At 33.9% G+C, this 17,561-nt stretch overlaps 1 protein-coding gene across 1 annotated transcript in view; it reads left to right on the top strand.

Annotated features, from left to right (window-relative positions):
• Nucleotides 1-17,561, top strand: part of CSMD1 (CUB and Sushi multiple domains 1) — a 948,047-nt gene that overhangs the window by 840,998 nt on the left and 89,488 nt on the right. Inside the window, exons 41-46 of the mRNA XM_054383599.1 lie at nucleotides 2,797-3,006; nucleotides 7,921-8,109; nucleotides 10,743-10,920; nucleotides 13,535-13,680; nucleotides 14,880-14,960; nucleotides 15,114-15,227. Of these exons, the coding sequence (XP_054239574.1) occupies nucleotides 2,797-3,006; nucleotides 7,921-8,109; nucleotides 10,743-10,920; nucleotides 13,535-13,680; nucleotides 14,880-14,960; nucleotides 15,114-15,227 (918 nt within the window). The remainder of the gene's footprint in view (nucleotides 1-2,796; nucleotides 3,007-7,920; nucleotides 8,110-10,742; nucleotides 10,921-13,534; nucleotides 13,681-14,879; nucleotides 14,961-15,113; nucleotides 15,228-17,561) is intronic.

Raw genomic sequence — 17,561 nt, 5'->3', positions numbered from 1 at the left:
TTTTCTTAGCTATCAGTTTTATTCTGTATAATTTCATGTAAGAAACTTTTTAATGTAAAAATGCCTTCTTTGACATATCAAATTGACAATTGTAAGTTGTATGAACCTAAAGCTTGAGTGATGTGTACAGTATGTCCTGTAATTGAAATTAGCACCTTTGAAAAACATTTAAGAAAAAAATATGATTATGTCTAAAATATGGCTATTTTAGGTAGTTTATTTTTTTTTAAGTTACTAGTAAATGTATTTGTGGTTTTGGTGGGGTTTTTTTTGTCTTTTTTTTTTTTTTGTTGTTGTTTGTTTGTTTTTAAACTTCTAAAATACCAGTATTTTTTATACTAAATATTTAAAACTAATAATATAAAATCCTTCTCGGAATTAAATGATTCCCTTTTAAAGATACTCTGTGGCTCATCAGACTATTTCAGAACAGTAGGTTGCTTTTATTTAAATACCAAAACAGTGATTTTGGGTCTACATTAATATATCCAATTCAGTTGGTTTCTTCTCACTTCAGAAAGTTAAGTGGCTGCTGAATTTTGTAACATTTCTATGCTGCTGATATCCAGTCTCTGTTAGGAAACCACTAAAAGCTGATACTTAAGATATTTCCAAGAAGCTTGGTGTCCTACCGTATCTTAAATCCTGAGAGCATTCTGAAATTAGTAACTTCACTCAAGTCAGACTGTATCAGATACAAGAGACAGCTGATACTGAGACTTTTCTCTTGATAGTATTTTCATATCTCCCATTCCACGTGCATTGAGAGAAATTAACTAGAGACAAATATGCCACATTGTTATAAGTGCTCTGAAACAATCAGTATACTTGGTAACTTATTTAGTTTCTCCTGTAGCAAGAAAAATAAAAAAGTGATTAGATATCAAACCACAGAGGCAAACGAATGAGCTACAGAGAATGACTGAGTGAATGGCTTCCCTTATAGGATACTCTCCTGGAATGAGGAATATGTCTCAACTGCTAAATGTGAATGTCAAACAGAGAATTAAGGCATTGGGTATTTTACACTTGGTTTGTTCAGTAATTCTGGTTTATTATATTCCAGCTAGTTCTTCATAATCAGAGCAAGGCTAGAGCCAAACAGTGAGGTTGAAAGCTACTTGGTACTAATTGGCTTTTGAACCAGTTCATCTCCATTCCTCTTTTGATGTTAGACACACACAGTTTCAGAAACATGAATTCCATGTCTTTAGTCCATGTGAAGTAGTGCCAGAACTTAAAAATAGCTTTTCTGATGAGATTATGCTTATACTTCCAACTGTTTAGCATTTTGGGAGTCATCTCTCTCTCCCTTTCATTTTGTGAGAATGTTCTGGTTTACTCACCTGACTTCTGGAGATGGTTTGAGGTAAATGATCTTGAGTAATTACCTGTCACCAGTCTGGAGGTCAGTGTACCTTACAGTGTTTCATACAGAGGAGAGAAGTGCTCTAAAGATACACTGGCCCATGCTGGAGGGAAGAGGAGGCAAGTAGAGGTGATTGAATCCAGAAAAAAACAAGGTAGAGTAGATAGTTGGAACTAGGCACTGATGGGTGACAAGTGGTGTCTCTCAAGGTTCTGTATTGGGACCAGTGCTGTTCAATATCTTCATCAATGATATAGACAGTAAGATTGAGTGCACCCTCAGCAGATTTGCAGATGATGCCAAGCTGAGTGGTGCAGTTGACTAGACTGAAGGATGGAATGCCATCCAGAGGGACCTGGACAGGCTGGAGAAGTGGGCTGAGGAGAATCTCATGAAGTTCAATGAGGTAAAGTGCAAGATCCTGCACCTAGGTTGGGGCAATCCTCAATATCAATACAGGCTAGGAGATCATGAAATTGAGAGCACATCTGCAGAAAAGGACTTGAGAGTACTGGTAAATGAGAAACTGGACATGAGCCAACAATGTGCACTTGCAGCCCAGAAGTCATAGCACATCTTGGGCTGCATCAAAGAAGCATGGCCAGAGGATCAAGAGAGGTTTTTCTGTCACTCTACTCTGTGCTGATAAGATCTCACTTGGAGAATTGTGTCCAGCACTGGGACTCCCAACATGAGACACCTGCTGCAGCAAGTCCAGAAGAGGGCCACAAAAATGACCAGAAGGCTGGAGCAGCTCTCCTGTGAAGTCAAGATGAAAGAATTGGGGCTGTTCAGCCTGGAGAACAGAAGGTTCCAGGGACACCTTTTAGCTACATTTCAGTATTTGAAGGCTGGGGAGGGACTGTTTAAAAGGGCTTGTAGTGATAGTGCAAGGGGCAATGGTTTGAAACTGGAGCAGGGTAGATTTAGGTTGGACATCAGAAGGAAGCTCTTTACAATGAGAGTGGTAAAATAGTATAACAAGTTTCCCAGTATGTGGTTGAGGTCCTGTCTCTGGAGACATTCAAGATCAGACTTGATGTCGTTCTAGGCAGCCTGATCTAGCTGTCCTTGCTCACTGCAGGGGGGTTGAACAAGATGACTTTTGAGGATCCCTTCCAACCCAATGCAATCTATGAACCTGTGAATCCATAGACAGGTAAATTTCTACCATTGAAGGGTACTCTATTAGTATCTTTCCTGGGTACTGAGCTGATCTAAGCCTCTATGATAGGCTCAAATGCTTGCAACACTTAGCAACTATTCACTTAAGCATCACACTTTGAATGGTGACTAAAATATAAATGTAGTGCCTATAAGAATCATTATGATTTTTTTTTTTTTTTGTATTTGCATGTGGCACCATTGAGCAACACAAGCCATAAAAAACTCTGGGTTTAATTTTTTTCCCATTTTTAATGCTGCAGGTGCACACATTCAGTTTCTGAATTTCTCTACTGAAGCCAATCATGACTTCCTTGAAATTCAAAACGGACCTTACCACACCAGCTCCATGATTGGACAATTTAGTGGAACAGAACTTCCATCACCCTTGCTAAGTACTACTCATGAAACACTTGTCCATTTTTACAGTGATCATTCGGAAAACAGGCAAGGATTTAAGTTGACATACCAAGGTACGTAGGAACTAGCACAATGAACTAATTTTGAGGGGGTTTTATTCTAAAAAGATATTTTAGACATATTAAAGTGTTGTATGTAGTAACCTTTATAGCATTTTTCAATCCGTGGATTGTTTGATCCATTGTTTGAATGTCTTTTACAACAGAAATTGTGTTGAAATGGAATCTTTATTTTACTGATGTAAAAATCTGAACCCAAGGTGGTGTCGTTTGCCAAATGTTACATAGCTGATAATCCTTTCCATCCCATCCAGGTGTAGTGATAGTTGACAAGACTGCTCATATTAACTATCTTGCTTCCAATTTATGTATTTTTATATTATTTAATGTAACAAAAGGAGTTATTTTAAATATTCAGGTGAAAATTTTTATAATTCCTATATTTTTGCTTTTTTCTTCAAATTTTTTTGTTCATTTGTTTGTTTGGTTTTGTGTGTGGAATTTTTTTGTTGTTGTGGTTTTTCCAGTAGTGACAGTTAATTAGACATCATTAATTAAAAGTTAAAATAATCTTACTCTTTGTAGAACCTGAATAGTTTAGTAAAATGGAATGACTTACTGAAATCTCATCTAACTGCAGTTTGTGAGATACATATCATCTTATTATGTGCTCTTAATTTAGATAACTTGCTTAGGTTTACATATATATATATATATATAAATAAAGTCCTATATGTTTGTATAAAAATATATGTATTGTGGGTTAATCCTGGTGAGCAATTAAGCACCATGCATCTGCTTATTCCCTTCTTCCCCACCTTCAGTGGAAGCAAAGCTTGCCCATGAAGAGCTTCCCATCTCTTTATTGCCTGTGAAGTTTTATTCTGTCAGTAGGGAATACTCTCACCAACATCATACCAGTGTAACTTTTATTCTGAGCAGCCAAGGGTAATTGTTATTGAACAGATAACTGGAAAGACAAAATAGTGGTAAATTTCAGAAATGCCAAATAAATAAAATGTGAAGGCATGTGGTATGTGTTCTGTATATTGTCCTTCTTCTGGTTCTAATTAGTGTGGGTTTCCTTGTGATAACAAGACCTTCCTCAGTGGTATATGTTCTTTATAGGCTCAGCTATATGTGATGTATTTGCTGTCATAAAAGCAATAAAGTTGTTAGTAGGGTCACCCAAATTGTTCTATTATTTTATGATGTTATGATTGTCTATATTTAGCCTATGTCAGGCAGATTTAGTTACCTTTAACTTATTCTCTAATATTTAAGCGATATCTGCATATCACTGGAAACTTATTTAGCCAACATTATTTATTTCCCATTAGAGCAACTTTGTATGCTCAGCAGTTAAGAAGCTGAGGCAAGGGAATCATTCATGTGGTGTTCAGCTGTGGCAAAGAAGATTACACGTATGTTCAGAAGTTAGGCTGATTGTCATAAGTCATGGTCTAAAAATCAGATGAAATCTTGGACTTATTCAAGCTAACAGTTGTGTTAATTATTTCAGTTAAACCACAACTTAATTGTTTATCTTTTTGCCTGTTACAGGCACCATTCCTCTATTAATCCATAACAAACTTCTGAAAGAATCTTTTGTGATCTATGTCCAGTCTGGGGTTGCCATTGAGATGGTAGCTTTCATACTGCAGAATTCCATTATATTAATGCATGAAAATCATTCTATATTTTAACAAGGCTGATGAAATAAGATCACAATTCCTCTTCTTTTCTATTCTTCCCTGCTGTGTCGAGTAGGATTATTTAGGTCAGAACAAAATGGAATCATACCAAAGAATGATAATTTTTTTGTTCACTCACTTGATTTTTAGATAAGTTCCTTTCTTTCTGCTTCTCCCAATTGCAACTTGTCAGCTGACAGCAAAAGTGCTATCATAACTAGCTCATTGACAGTGTAAAATGTTATCCTATTTCGTAAATAGAGGAAAATCAATGCACCTAAAAGCAAAACCATGTATTACAAAATATTAAAAATGTAATTTAGATAGTCTTTATAATAAAATACTGTGATAAAAATTGTGTAGTAGCATTCTGAGAATGAAAGGTAACTGTCAAAAGAAGTATGTTCATGGAAATTCAGAATCTTGTAGCAGTATTTTGGAAATATTTATATAAAGAATCCAGAAAAAAAAGTTCTCAAAACCATGATAATTTGATAAGAATTTCCTTAATTTAGCTTTTAACCTAATAGTTATAATAGTAGATAGAAAACTCAGAACCAAGAAAGAAGTTAAATTAATTGATAATTGAGTAATTTTAATGTCAAATAAAAATAAAGGTATTTATTGCCTTGTGTCTCAGAAAATGTAGTTATAGATGTACTTGAATTACCAAATGCATATACATTCATCCAATATTTGACTGCTGCCAGCATAGGAATTAAATATTTTGCTCAGATTTCCTTTGCATTGGTCTTCATTTCCGGCTTACACTGGAGCTTTTTCTGCTGTGAAATAGTATATCATTTTTCAAGCTCAACACCAAACAAGTCTTTGGGCATGACGCTCATAAAAAAAGCTTTCTTTTGTGAGTGTGACATCAGGATTTGTGGGTAATATTTGATAGTGATGACTGAATAAGGGATTGCCCTGTTAAATCAGGTATAGTAGTTGCATATTTCAAAAGAACAGAGAAGAATATAATTCATATTTATATTAAAACTATAAAACATATTCCCTGAGTGGCCTTTAAATCATTATATCATAGTCAGATGCATCACCTGACTTACAGTTACTCCAATAATTTATGAGTCACCTATTTGATTTATATCAGAAGTCACATGCAGAAAATATCTTCGGATTTTGCACCTGTTTTTCTTGTTTGTTTGTTTTAAAGAAACCAAAGCAACAAACAATTATACTCTGCAAGTGCATTCACCTCTAACTGACTGACCTTCAAATTCATGGTAAACTGCTTTAGGCATAGGTTCTATACTTACACGTACCAGAACAAACACTAGAAATTTCCCTGTGTTGACATTACAGCAGGAGAAAAGCATATAGGTATATCTGAGTAAATACTAATTATAATTTTTATAGTCAAGCTTTATTTTTTACATAACAAGCCAAGGGACTTTAAGGAATGCTGTGCAAATCACAGGGACTGACATGTTTATGTATTTTCAGGATTTCCTTTTTCACCCAAGGTGTTCCTGATTATTTTTAGTCTCATGTTATTGTCAGCTATTGGACAATGCAGTGCTGCACCTTGTCAAATAAATCTGTGAGATCTGCCGACTCTCCAGAATAATCTTCTATTGTATTGCTAATATAATTTGCTAAATAGCTTTTTTACATAATTCAATATATTAGTCTTAATATGTCCTGTACTCTTAAATAATCTTCCTAGAGCTCTAATTTGTATAAAAATGTTGATAATAATGATGTTATCCGTAGTAGTACGAGATGAATAATGAAATCAGGAGTAATAATAGCATTAAAAATTAATGAGCCATTACTAGACTTAGCACAAAAATTTAATGAACCATAATTAAGGTGGAATAAAACTTTTTGTATTTTCTTTCCAGTAGCAATTAATTCTGGTTGTAAAATTTTCATTTTCTTTTCTTAATTTTTTTGTTATTTAGGGGAATTGGAGTCTGATTTATTAGAGCAGTTTGGATTATTTCCCATACCTCCATACCTCTTTCAGCTTTGTAATATTACAAACACTGGATTCACTGAATGAATTAGGGGAAAGAAGAAGGCATTCTCAAAATAAATCTATCTTTTTCATAGCATGACTACTTCAGTAAAGAAATTAAGTACAAACATCACTTTAAGTAAGCACCTAAGTTAAATGTTTAGCTTAATTGTGCTGAAATGGCTTGTTTAAATCATGTATTTGATAGTAATAAATACATACTTGTAGGATGAACATGTCCATATTGGAATGATTAACCTTAAAAAACCAACCAAACAAACAAAAAAAAAAACCAACAAATACTTTATTCAAGAATATGTTCTTCATCTCTCTCACTGTATTTTTAGATCTTAGACTTAATGGCATGTGTTAATATTAAGACCACTGGTATTACTGCTCTTATTTGAACTTTCTTGTCTTCTGACAGAAGTATTTCGTAACTGTAAATGGAATGTTGAGATAAAGAATGTCATTCATCTTCTTGATAATTATTTCTTCAGTGGTATTTATGTGCTATCTTGTCTATGTGAAGTTTTCTGGATTAGTCTAAATAACATTTTCATAAAACTTTCATTTTTGTGTTCTATGGAAATATTTATCATTTAAATATTCTAAGGAAATATGTCTTCAATGTGGAAATATGTAGTTTTAAATTGTATTTCTATCTCAGTAAGTGTTATTAATGACAGCTCACTGAATTTTCATCACACTATTATGCACGAATTAAGTATGTTTATCTGAATAATGTTTTGTGGCCTTTGAAAACATAAACCTTGACATTAAATATGATGAGTCATTTCTGCAGTTTTTAACATGGATATTTATTTAATTTTATCCTTAGTAGATTTCTGTCACTTTTCTTGATCTTTCTGGTATGCTGTGACTCTACAGTCTATTATTTAAGATCATTGAGTCCATCTAACTCTACCAAATCTGATGCTAAAACATGTCCCTCAGCACTACATCTCTGCATGTTTGTAACACCAACTGAGACTGAGATTCAACCACCTCCCTGGGGAGCCTGGAAGTTTCTGATGCAGATGGCAGTTCATTCTATCCCATCTATTGATTTTTCCTATACTTTGTCTCTAGAACTAATTTTTCATTTCTTTTTCAAGACCTGGATGGTCCCAATGAATGATTTATTTTTTGCTATGTGTTAATTACCCCATTGCCAGAGTTTGACATTCCAGTGTTTATCTATTGTGCAATCCAGTATGGAATTTGTTATAATGTTTACTTCCTGTGTTGAGATCTGCCTAATCAACAAAAAATCCTTCTTTTCTTTTCCAGCTTATGAGTTACAGAACTGCCCTGATCCTCCCCCTTTTTTGAATGGCTATATAGTCAACTCTGATTACAGTGTGGGTCAGTCGGTATCATTTGAATGCTATCCTGGATATGTTTTGAGAGGTCAGCCTGTTCTCACATGCCAACATGGAATCAACCGAAACTGGAACTACCATTTCCCTAGATGTGAAGGTAACTTTCTGGTAATACTTTGCTTCAGAGCTCACAATGCTTTCTGATTTTTGTTTACTTGTTTGTGTGTGTGTATGTAATGCAGCTTTTGCTGATGAATGGCATCTTTATCCCAAGCTGTAGTGTAAGCAGCTAAATAATATGTGCTTTTATAAATCATAAATATTTTGTGAATCATGTTCCTCAGCAGTGATTTATTATTCCTGTCAGTTGTACTGATTATGAGAAAACATGATACTGACAGAAATTAACTTAAAATCCATGTGAATCTTATTTTCTTTCTTTTTTTTTTTTTCTGATTTAGGGGGGCAGTGTACAATGTAACATAAATTTTCATCTAAAAAGTAAAAGTGTGGAAATAAAATTTCTGACATTCGTTTAGAGGCTTTGACAAAAGTGTTGTATGGACTGTTGTAACAAAAATATACTGCGCAGAACTGAAGTAGTGTTACAGATAATCAGCCTGCTAAGAAGATATAAAATAGATTGAAATATCTTTTTTTTTTTTTCTATCATAACAAGAGGCTAATGGTGCTCCAGGGTTTAACTGAAGAATGTACATTCAGTATATTTGACACTGATCTTGAAATATGGGAAACATTCTTCTCTACATAAAGCATTCAATAACTTTTAGGTTAGTCAAACCAGAAAAGGGCATGAGGAATTCAAGAAATATTTAACTGAGCTACAGGCCTGAGCCATGTTGCAAGAAATGTAACCTGTTAATTGTTTAATTTTCTGTCTTCTGTGACTTCTAAATCTTTAAAGAAAGGCTAGTATCAGCTGTGTGTATTGCTTGTTTTACTAGTGTTTTGTTACCTGTAACACTTCTTTTTCTTTTAGACAATTTATTGATCCCACTTGGCTAACAATGATATAAGAGGAATTAGACTGTCTTTACTGAGATACAATCAATCTGCATTCTTTGTAAAGTATTAGAGAATAAAAGAGGCACAATAAAAAGTGTATGTAATCATAAACAGCACTAATAAATCTGTAAAAAATGCAATAAATTAAAAATATATTTAAGTATAAACTTCTGTCAGAAAAATCCTGTATCTTAGCTAGAACTTAAAGGATTTTCCACTTGTTACTCTATTAGTCTCAGGAAGTGCATTTCAATGTCGTAAGCATACTTGTCAAAGCAGCCTTTTAACTGTGAACATGTGTACACTGGAGAGAACAGACTAGAGTTTGGAGGCCATGCAAACTGAGCATGGCATAAATGCAGGGGATTAGAGAAAAAAATGGGCTCAAACCATATTTACTTCATAGAACCATCAGACCTGGTAGACATTGCCAGCTGCCATTGGACTGTGCATACAGTGAGGAATCAGAGTGAACCAACCTTTCATTTTCCTTAGCTCATTTGCGTTCTGTAGCACTAAAGGGTGGTTCAGGAGCAGATGCTGTTCTCTTCTAAGATGGGAAGATGTGCTAAATACATCATAGTAGCTAGTGCTGATATGAATGAAGAAAGTGAAGTGGCTAAAGCCTCCTTAGCTTGTCCTATAAATCCAATGATTATTAAAAGGGTTCTTCCAAAAAAAAGGGCTACTCCTCAGCTAGCCAGATGATCCTTCTATCCCAGTGGTACATCAGCTTTAAACCATACTTGAAATGTGACATTCTTGTGCATTTCTCAGCCCTTTTGCATTTTTCCTTTTTATTTTTTTCCTTTTTTCTGTGTGGTTTTTTTCTTTGGTTGGTTGAGGTTTTTTATTGTTTTGTTTTGTTTGTTTGTTCTTTCTTTTTTTCCTTTTTTGTCACTTGTTGAAAGCTGAAAAACCAATGAAGAGGGTCTAAAGGAGAGTAATAGGAACCCTGACAATAATAAACTAAGCTTTATGGTAAGAACTAATGAGAAGTTCCAGAGCTATGCTGAGTGCCCACAGATAAGATTATGGTCTCACTGATTAGAGTGAGACCCATTAGTTTGCACTAATGGCTATATGTCTGCTCGGCTCCACACTTGCATCCATAACCAGCCAATTTGCCCAAACAGAAACTCAAAAGAGAGCACATTATTACATATTTGCAACCCTTAAATTAAATCAACTAACTTTCCATTGCATCAATTTGACTACAGATCGAATTCAGCAAGTATATGCTAATTTGTATCTCTACCCTCACATTACTTGTCAGAAGAATAATCAGCATACAAACTGCAACTGAAGTACCATTAAACACGGCTTAAAACTGTCAGCAATACAGTAGTTTTGGGGTGCTGAAAGAACAATCAGCTTTTTTATTTTTTCAGAATTGTTTTCCAGTTCAGTTAGGGTTCAGTTGTATGGAAACATGCTTGTTTTATTTGTTTCTTAATCTTGAATATGAAAAAAGGTGTCCCTTTCTAAGAGTATGGTTTTAAGAATTCTATATAAAAGCAGTATTCCCAGTGGATTTTGATGGATTTCAAGAAATGAAATGTGAAAGACTTCAGGATAAATTATTTCTTAGAAATATCAATACTTTTTGTCTCTGAGGAGCCACTAACCAGGACAAACGTGCTTTTTAAGACTTAGATTGTCTTGTGCTGTGGAGCTTGTAGAATTTGGAAGCACTTTGATATGCCATTTGTAATATGAAAATGTATGTTTCTGCTACTGATTTTTTGTCTGTTTTCTTTTCAGCTCCATGTGGCTATAATGTAACTGCTCAAAATGGTACAGTTTATTCCCCGGGATTCCCAGATGAATATCCAAATTCCAAAGACTGTACTTGGTTAATTATTGTACCTCCGGGCCATGGGATTTATATCAACTTTACCTTACTCCAAACTGAACCTGTGAATGACTACATTGCAGTTTGGTATGCAATTTGCAAAGCAAAAATGATTTTTTTTTTTTTTCTGATTGATTTATCAGATCTCACTGTCCCAAGCTACAGCTTTTGCTTGTTTAGGTTGTCATATATGTTGTTTGTTCTTTAGGTTGTCATATATGCTGAAGAACAGCATAAAACAAGCTCTGCAATCACATGGAAAAAATATTAGATATCACTGCCTGAATTATTTAAGAATATTGTTTCAAAAGTACTAAAAAAAAAAAAACAACTTTGAAACTCAAACTCAGTTATCAATCAGATTTTCTTTGAACTCTGTTTTCTAAGTGAGGCCATGTGAGATCCAAATGATGTAACAATCTGCATTATGTTGAACTACGTGTTCCATAAATATATGAGGCAATATAGGTTTTTTGTACCAAAACTTTTTGACATCTTTAGGCATTAACTAATTTAGGCATTGGTTATAATTTTCTTAAATTTTCTTAATATCTTACTATGGCTGATAGTCATATTCTCTATATTTCTCAAGCCAGGATTTCAGCCCTTGTACCTCTATGTCTTTAAGCTTCATATTGTATGTTGCCCTTCTCTGAATTTGTATTTCTTGCTCCCAAAACACATCTCAGCTTTGTGTCCTCAGCTGGGAGAACAGTTCTCAGAGCTATCTAAATTTTTGTGTAAGAATTTACTGCACTGAAGAGCAGGCATAGATGCTGAAGCTCTTGAATACTTTCTCATCTGTAGCTAACCCTGATCTTTACCCCGCATGATATGCAAGGTGACTCCTCTCACATAAATATGCTGCAGATGGTTCAGCAAAGGGACAGCTTGGTCAGAATATCAGATGTAACTTACTCGGTGTGAGTTAGCTGCTCTCGTCTCCCACTATTCCCTTATCAGTTGCTGTCTGCAGTGATTTTTATTTTTTTTTTATTCCCCCCCCCAGACATCACTACTAAACTTTGTATAATGCAGGGAAAGTCCAGTCACTTTAAAGAGATGCATAATTATTTATGAACTGCCATTTGGCTATGTCTGGTGTTTGTGCAATCTATAGATCCAAGTGTAAAATGCATCATAGATAAGCCTTCACTGGTAAAGATCTAACTGTACCATTGACTTCTCTTTTTGCCTAAGAAATTAAGTCCTAAAAGGATCTCAGATTTTTGAACTTGCTGAATTCCTGAATTGTTATATTTTTCAATAAAGATTTTAAACTATTTTACATTTTATTATTTCTTTAATAAACTTATTTCTTATTTCTCTAAGTTCCCATTGCTATTGAAATACAATTGATAAATAGCTCCTGAATTTGCTGGGGGGAGACCATTTAGTGTAATTCTTAGTCATTCATAGATATGCCATTCACTTGTGTATTATAAATCAAAGTGTAATATTAATGCTTTTTTTTTTATCCCTGAGAATCAGATTTTTTAAATGAAAACTTAAGTACATTTTCAAGATCCTACTCAATATTAATTCACTGCTTTCACTCTTGTTTTCATGGCAGCAGGAAGGAGATATGTATTTATGCCAAGTCATCTGTAGTTTATTTTTTTGGCACTAATACTAGACTAGAAATTGGAAGTCTGAATAGTGACACAAAAACTGCACAAGAGAAAAAAATAATTAATTTAAATTGCATTTTTAAAAATACATGTTGTGCCTAAAATTTATATGTGGCATGCATTCTTTTAAAACTCAAAGCAGAGTTTTCCATACAGTGGATTTTTCTCTTTATGAACACATTATTTTGAGAACAATTTAGGTTTGAGACAAAAATTAGTTAATGCTTGCCTTTTGAACAATACAGCTGAGCTGAGCAAATATCTCATGGAATTTAAAATAGTGAAAAGTCAAAAGCCAGCAGCTTTCAGAGAGGCTCCAGTCTTCTAAAATACATATCACAAAAAACTTCTATTCAGTTTAGATTAACTGTGTGTAACATACAGAAAGACTGGAAGTAAGTGTTGCAGAGCTCACAGATTATTTTGGTATTCATTTATTCTGCTTATTCAGGCCTTAATGTTCTACATGAAGATACTGAAAATGAATGCAACCTGAAATGACTGAAGTATATTTCTCTTTGGGTGTCTGTGCTACTGTTCATACAGACTGGGTTTTTTTGTTTTGTTGTTTTGGTTTGGTTTGGTTTTTCCTGCTACCTTTTGAGTCTTTGGAATTAATTTAAATGGCAAAAGTAACTTTTGACTTCCACATGTCTGTATGCATTAGTCATGAGAAAGGACTTGTAGGATCTAGGTAAAAATGTTAGAAATACAGTTAGATTGGAAGAGGTTTCTAGATTTTTTTTTTTAATTATTATTATTTTCAGTGAATGTGTATGTGAGAATTTTTGGCAGGAACAGACAGAGAAAATTTCAGTCAGCCAATAAATTTCTTGCCCATGGAGATATAAAAGGTTCCTGGTATCTCAAAATATACTAGACTTTGAAGTTAAAGAGAGTATTCTGTGTTGCTAGATAAAAAGAAAAAAAAGAAAAACAACTCATTTTGAATCACTAGGAAAAACATCTTTTACAAAAATTTAACCTACTGTCCAGAGAAAAGAGACTGTTACTTTTAAATGTTAAATACAGTATTTCTTCAGTTGATTTTTTTACATATTCCTTTCTAGGGATGGTCCTGACCATAATTCACCTCAGCTGGGAGTTTTCAGTGGGAACACAGCTCTGGAAACAGCTTACAGTTCCACCAATCAAGTCCTTCTCAAATTTCACAGTGACTTTTCAACTGGAGGATTCTTTGTTCTCAATTTTCATGGTCAGTTTGTTTTATATCATTAGCATCTAATTACCAAAATAAATTAGTGAATTTTAAAAATACTTCATAGCTTTGTGATGTGCCGAATGTTCTTAAATAAATTTACCATCACTCATGGACTTTCTGTGTTTTGGTTTTTTTAAAATAGTGGTATAAATTAGCTTTTTTAAATCATGCTTTAAAAATATCTTAAGAGTGTGTCTTTGAATAAACTACATTTTTTCTTTAATGTTAATCATCATTATCTAATATTAAGCTTTTACTTTTTCAATTATATTGTCCCACGTGTTAGCTAGCTCACTTTTAACTTTCTGTAACACAGTTTTTCACCAGCTGACCATGATAGGGCACATGACTGATGGGATGTTGTGGGCAGGTTGAACAGCTTTCAGACTGGTATCTAGTAAAATACTTTGTTCCACGTTACAGTCAGGGCTACAACAAATCAAATTAGGCATCCAACTCAGATGTGAAATGTTATTTCTAGTTCAAATTCTGACTAATTCACTTAAATTATGTATGCTAAGTAGAGGGTTGTTAACTTTCTGGACTGTAATTCAAAAAGATAGGGTGAATTGATTCACAAAGGGCAAGAGGAAATGCCACAGAAAGAATATGCCTGAAGGTATATTTGCATGCACTAGTACGGAGTAAGAAATATTTTTTTTTGGGGGGGGGATGTAACTTATTGTTATTGTTTATTATTATCATTATTGCCATTTCTTCTTAAAGTTAATATATATACCTGTATCCTAAGAAATATTAACTCCAACTATGCTTAAATTAAGAATGAATATTACATGCCAGATATCTGACAGGTAGCTACAGATTTTCCGGAAAATCTAAGTAATTTGTGATTTGTAACTATTAGCCTCATAGCATGAACGAAGACAGCCACAGGAAACAGCAGCCTTGTAGCTGCAAAAGCCTCATCATAGACATCACAAATGTGCCCAATTCTAAAATTCTACAAAATTAACAATCTAACCAGAGTAGTATACTATCTCTAGTGATAAAAAAAAATATATTTTTAAGATAATATGTAAGATCACTATGTCTAAATTGGAAAATGTTGTAACTGAGAGACGATGAGAGAGCTGTGGTAATTTTAAAAGTGTGAATAGGAAATGAATTTTCTGTCAAATAATTAGCATCCTGGTATTTAATATCTCTTTTTTTTTTTTCACTTAAATTTGCAGCTTATCAGCTGAAGAAGTGCCAGCCTCCACCAACAGTTCCACATGCAGATATATTTACAGAGGATGATGACTTTGAAATAGGTGAAAATAATATCTTTTTTCTTTCTTTTTTAATGTTTTCACTTGAATTCTAAATAAAACTGTTAATATATTTCATCTTCTACCTGGGATTTTGGTATACTTCTGTTTGAGGGTTGTTTTGAGGTTTAACATTTTTGTCCATGACTTTTTCAGGAGATTTTGTGAAGTACAAGTGCCATCCTGGTTTCACCCTTGTTGGACAAGATATATTAACCTGCAAACTAAATGCACAATTGCAGTTTGAAGGATCTTCTCCATTATGTGAAGGTAAATATATGCTCCCATGGTCTGCATATCCTTGGCATGCATCTGTTTTATCTTCATATATGTTAAGCATCAAATTTTTGGGCATTGTGTTTTCATCTGTGTTTAAAAGTTTGCATGTCTTTGTTCAGTATATAAGAAATGCACACATTTTCATCAGAAGTAATATGAGTTAAGCCAAGAAGCTTTGTCAAGCCTTCCCCAAAATAAGCAAATCAGACTTTTCCAAAAGACAGGTAATGTGTTGACACTAGGATATTACAGGAATGTTACACTGTCCTGCAGAATTACTTTTTCTTGTGACACCAGCTCACCACATTCAATTCAATTGTGACTACTGTTTAACATAAAGCTCTTTGTTGTTTCCTGTTGTTTTTCTGTAAGCATTGCCTGTATGAATGAATTTAAGAAAACTAACAAATAACAGGACTCAGAGTTTACATATGCAGCAATATGATTAAAAATGAGCATACAATGGATTGCATATATCCTCCCATATGCACAATTAAGGAGAGGGTTTTTTTTCACTATTTATTCCTGTTACCTTCCCAGACCATTTTAAAATTCATGGGATATACTTGTAAATAAGTAAGGCACAAGTGTTTAATTCTATGTTTTTCAGCTCACATTTTCTTGATAGTTAAACTTTGTATCCATTCCTATACTCATAAATATGTAGGAAATTGAATCACTCTGTAACTTAGGTGACAGAGTCCAAAAATTATGAAATGTAATACTGAAGAATATAATATGAATGTTGTTAATTGCTTGACAAATAAACTTTATTAACAGCAGAATATGTATGCCTCAACTGAAGCAATTTGTATGCTATTTTGAAATAGCATGCTAAAACTGAGAGCTGATATTACAGAACAAAAGGGTTCATGTAGTTTGTTCTTATGAAGACATTTATAGTGCACCTGTTTGGAAATGGCACCTATGGGAACTTGGCTGTAAGATCACCCATACAACAACCTTTTAGATTACCTCAACTGTAAACTTTTCTGAAGAATCCACCATCATGCTTTCTAATTGATGAGATCACCTGGCTTTAGTTTTTTCTGGATTACATCTGTACAATGTCCAGATTTTTTTTTTTTAGGCCCCAAATCTGAATGAGTCTTAAATTCTTTCATGAGTCATTTGACAAATGGTCATTTCCATAACGCCCTAAAATGCTGATGAAAACAGGCAACAAAAGGCAGTTGTATTCTTAGCATACCTGCTGTAAGATTTTAGATATGATGTGTTTTACTAAAACTACTCCAGGAGTACTTGCTGTAGTCTTTTGTGTTCCTTGCAAATGTCATCTGCTTTGCAGCTACTTTTTTTGTTGTTTAGTTGATTGCAGCATTCCTTAAAGCATAGTTTACCCAAAGAAGTTATAGTTTTCCAGTGCTGAAAAGAATCACTGTGTCTTACAGTGAAAAGTCTGACAGTTTTACTGATTTCTCCAGAATATTTGAAATTTAAGACTCAGAGAACCAGTTCTTAATTTTCAAGCTGCTCTGGTACACTCGAGCTTTATAACAAACATTCCAATGAAGCCAGTACTGGATCAGTAAAGCGATCTTTTTTTCCCCCTTTTTTTCCCCCTTTCTTAAAGATTGTCTTGTAGCCTAAGCAAATGGTACTACATGGTAAAGCAGACTGTAAAACTGTGTCACGTCAGCTACTCCTCATCACTGATGAGCACTTTTAGTGCATGTCTGACAGGAAATGCCATATACTTAGTCAAACTTCTGCTCAGGAATAAGTCTCATGTGTTTAACAAAGGGGAAATAGTTATCATTATCTGACAACATGTTTCTGCCCAATACGCTATGATAATTTCCTAGTTTACTTGCACATTCTGCAGATCCGTAAGCAGGAGCACTTAATCAACACATTATTCTCTTATTCTGAAGAATACAGGAAGTCAAGGTAACTGTGTGTTTCATTTTAAGATAATGAGAAGCTATATTCATCAAATTATGTGCAAATTTATATTCTTACGTAGAATCTTGTGTGAAATTTTTGGGTATAATCTGACTACAAGTGTTTCTATCTCAAGAAATAATCCCTAAATTAAAACTGTCAAGAGTATTCTTACTAAGTTATATACCGTTACCCCATAGATTCTCTTAGAATGTATTCTATGAAAAATGGCTTTATCTCTTAGAAGTACTATCTGCTACAGGGAGTGTTGTCAAATGATAGCAGAAAGGGGCACATGTCAAAGAAAAGAGAGGAAGAGACAGTTCAAAATTTTAATACTTCTTCCTGCATTTGCTGTCATGATAATGCTACATATTCTTCAGTCTGTTAGAGCAGAGTGAAGAAGAAAAGGTTATGACA

Source organism: Indicator indicator, chromosome 9 (assembly GCF_027791375.1).
Source record: "Indicator indicator isolate 239-I01 chromosome 9, UM_Iind_1.1, whole genome shotgun sequence".
NCBI classification, from domain to species: domain Eukaryota; kingdom Metazoa; phylum Chordata; class Aves; order Piciformes; family Indicatoridae; genus Indicator; species Indicator indicator.
Note: the sequence above shows the minus strand (reverse complement) of the source record. Positions and strands in the feature narration are given on the sequence as shown.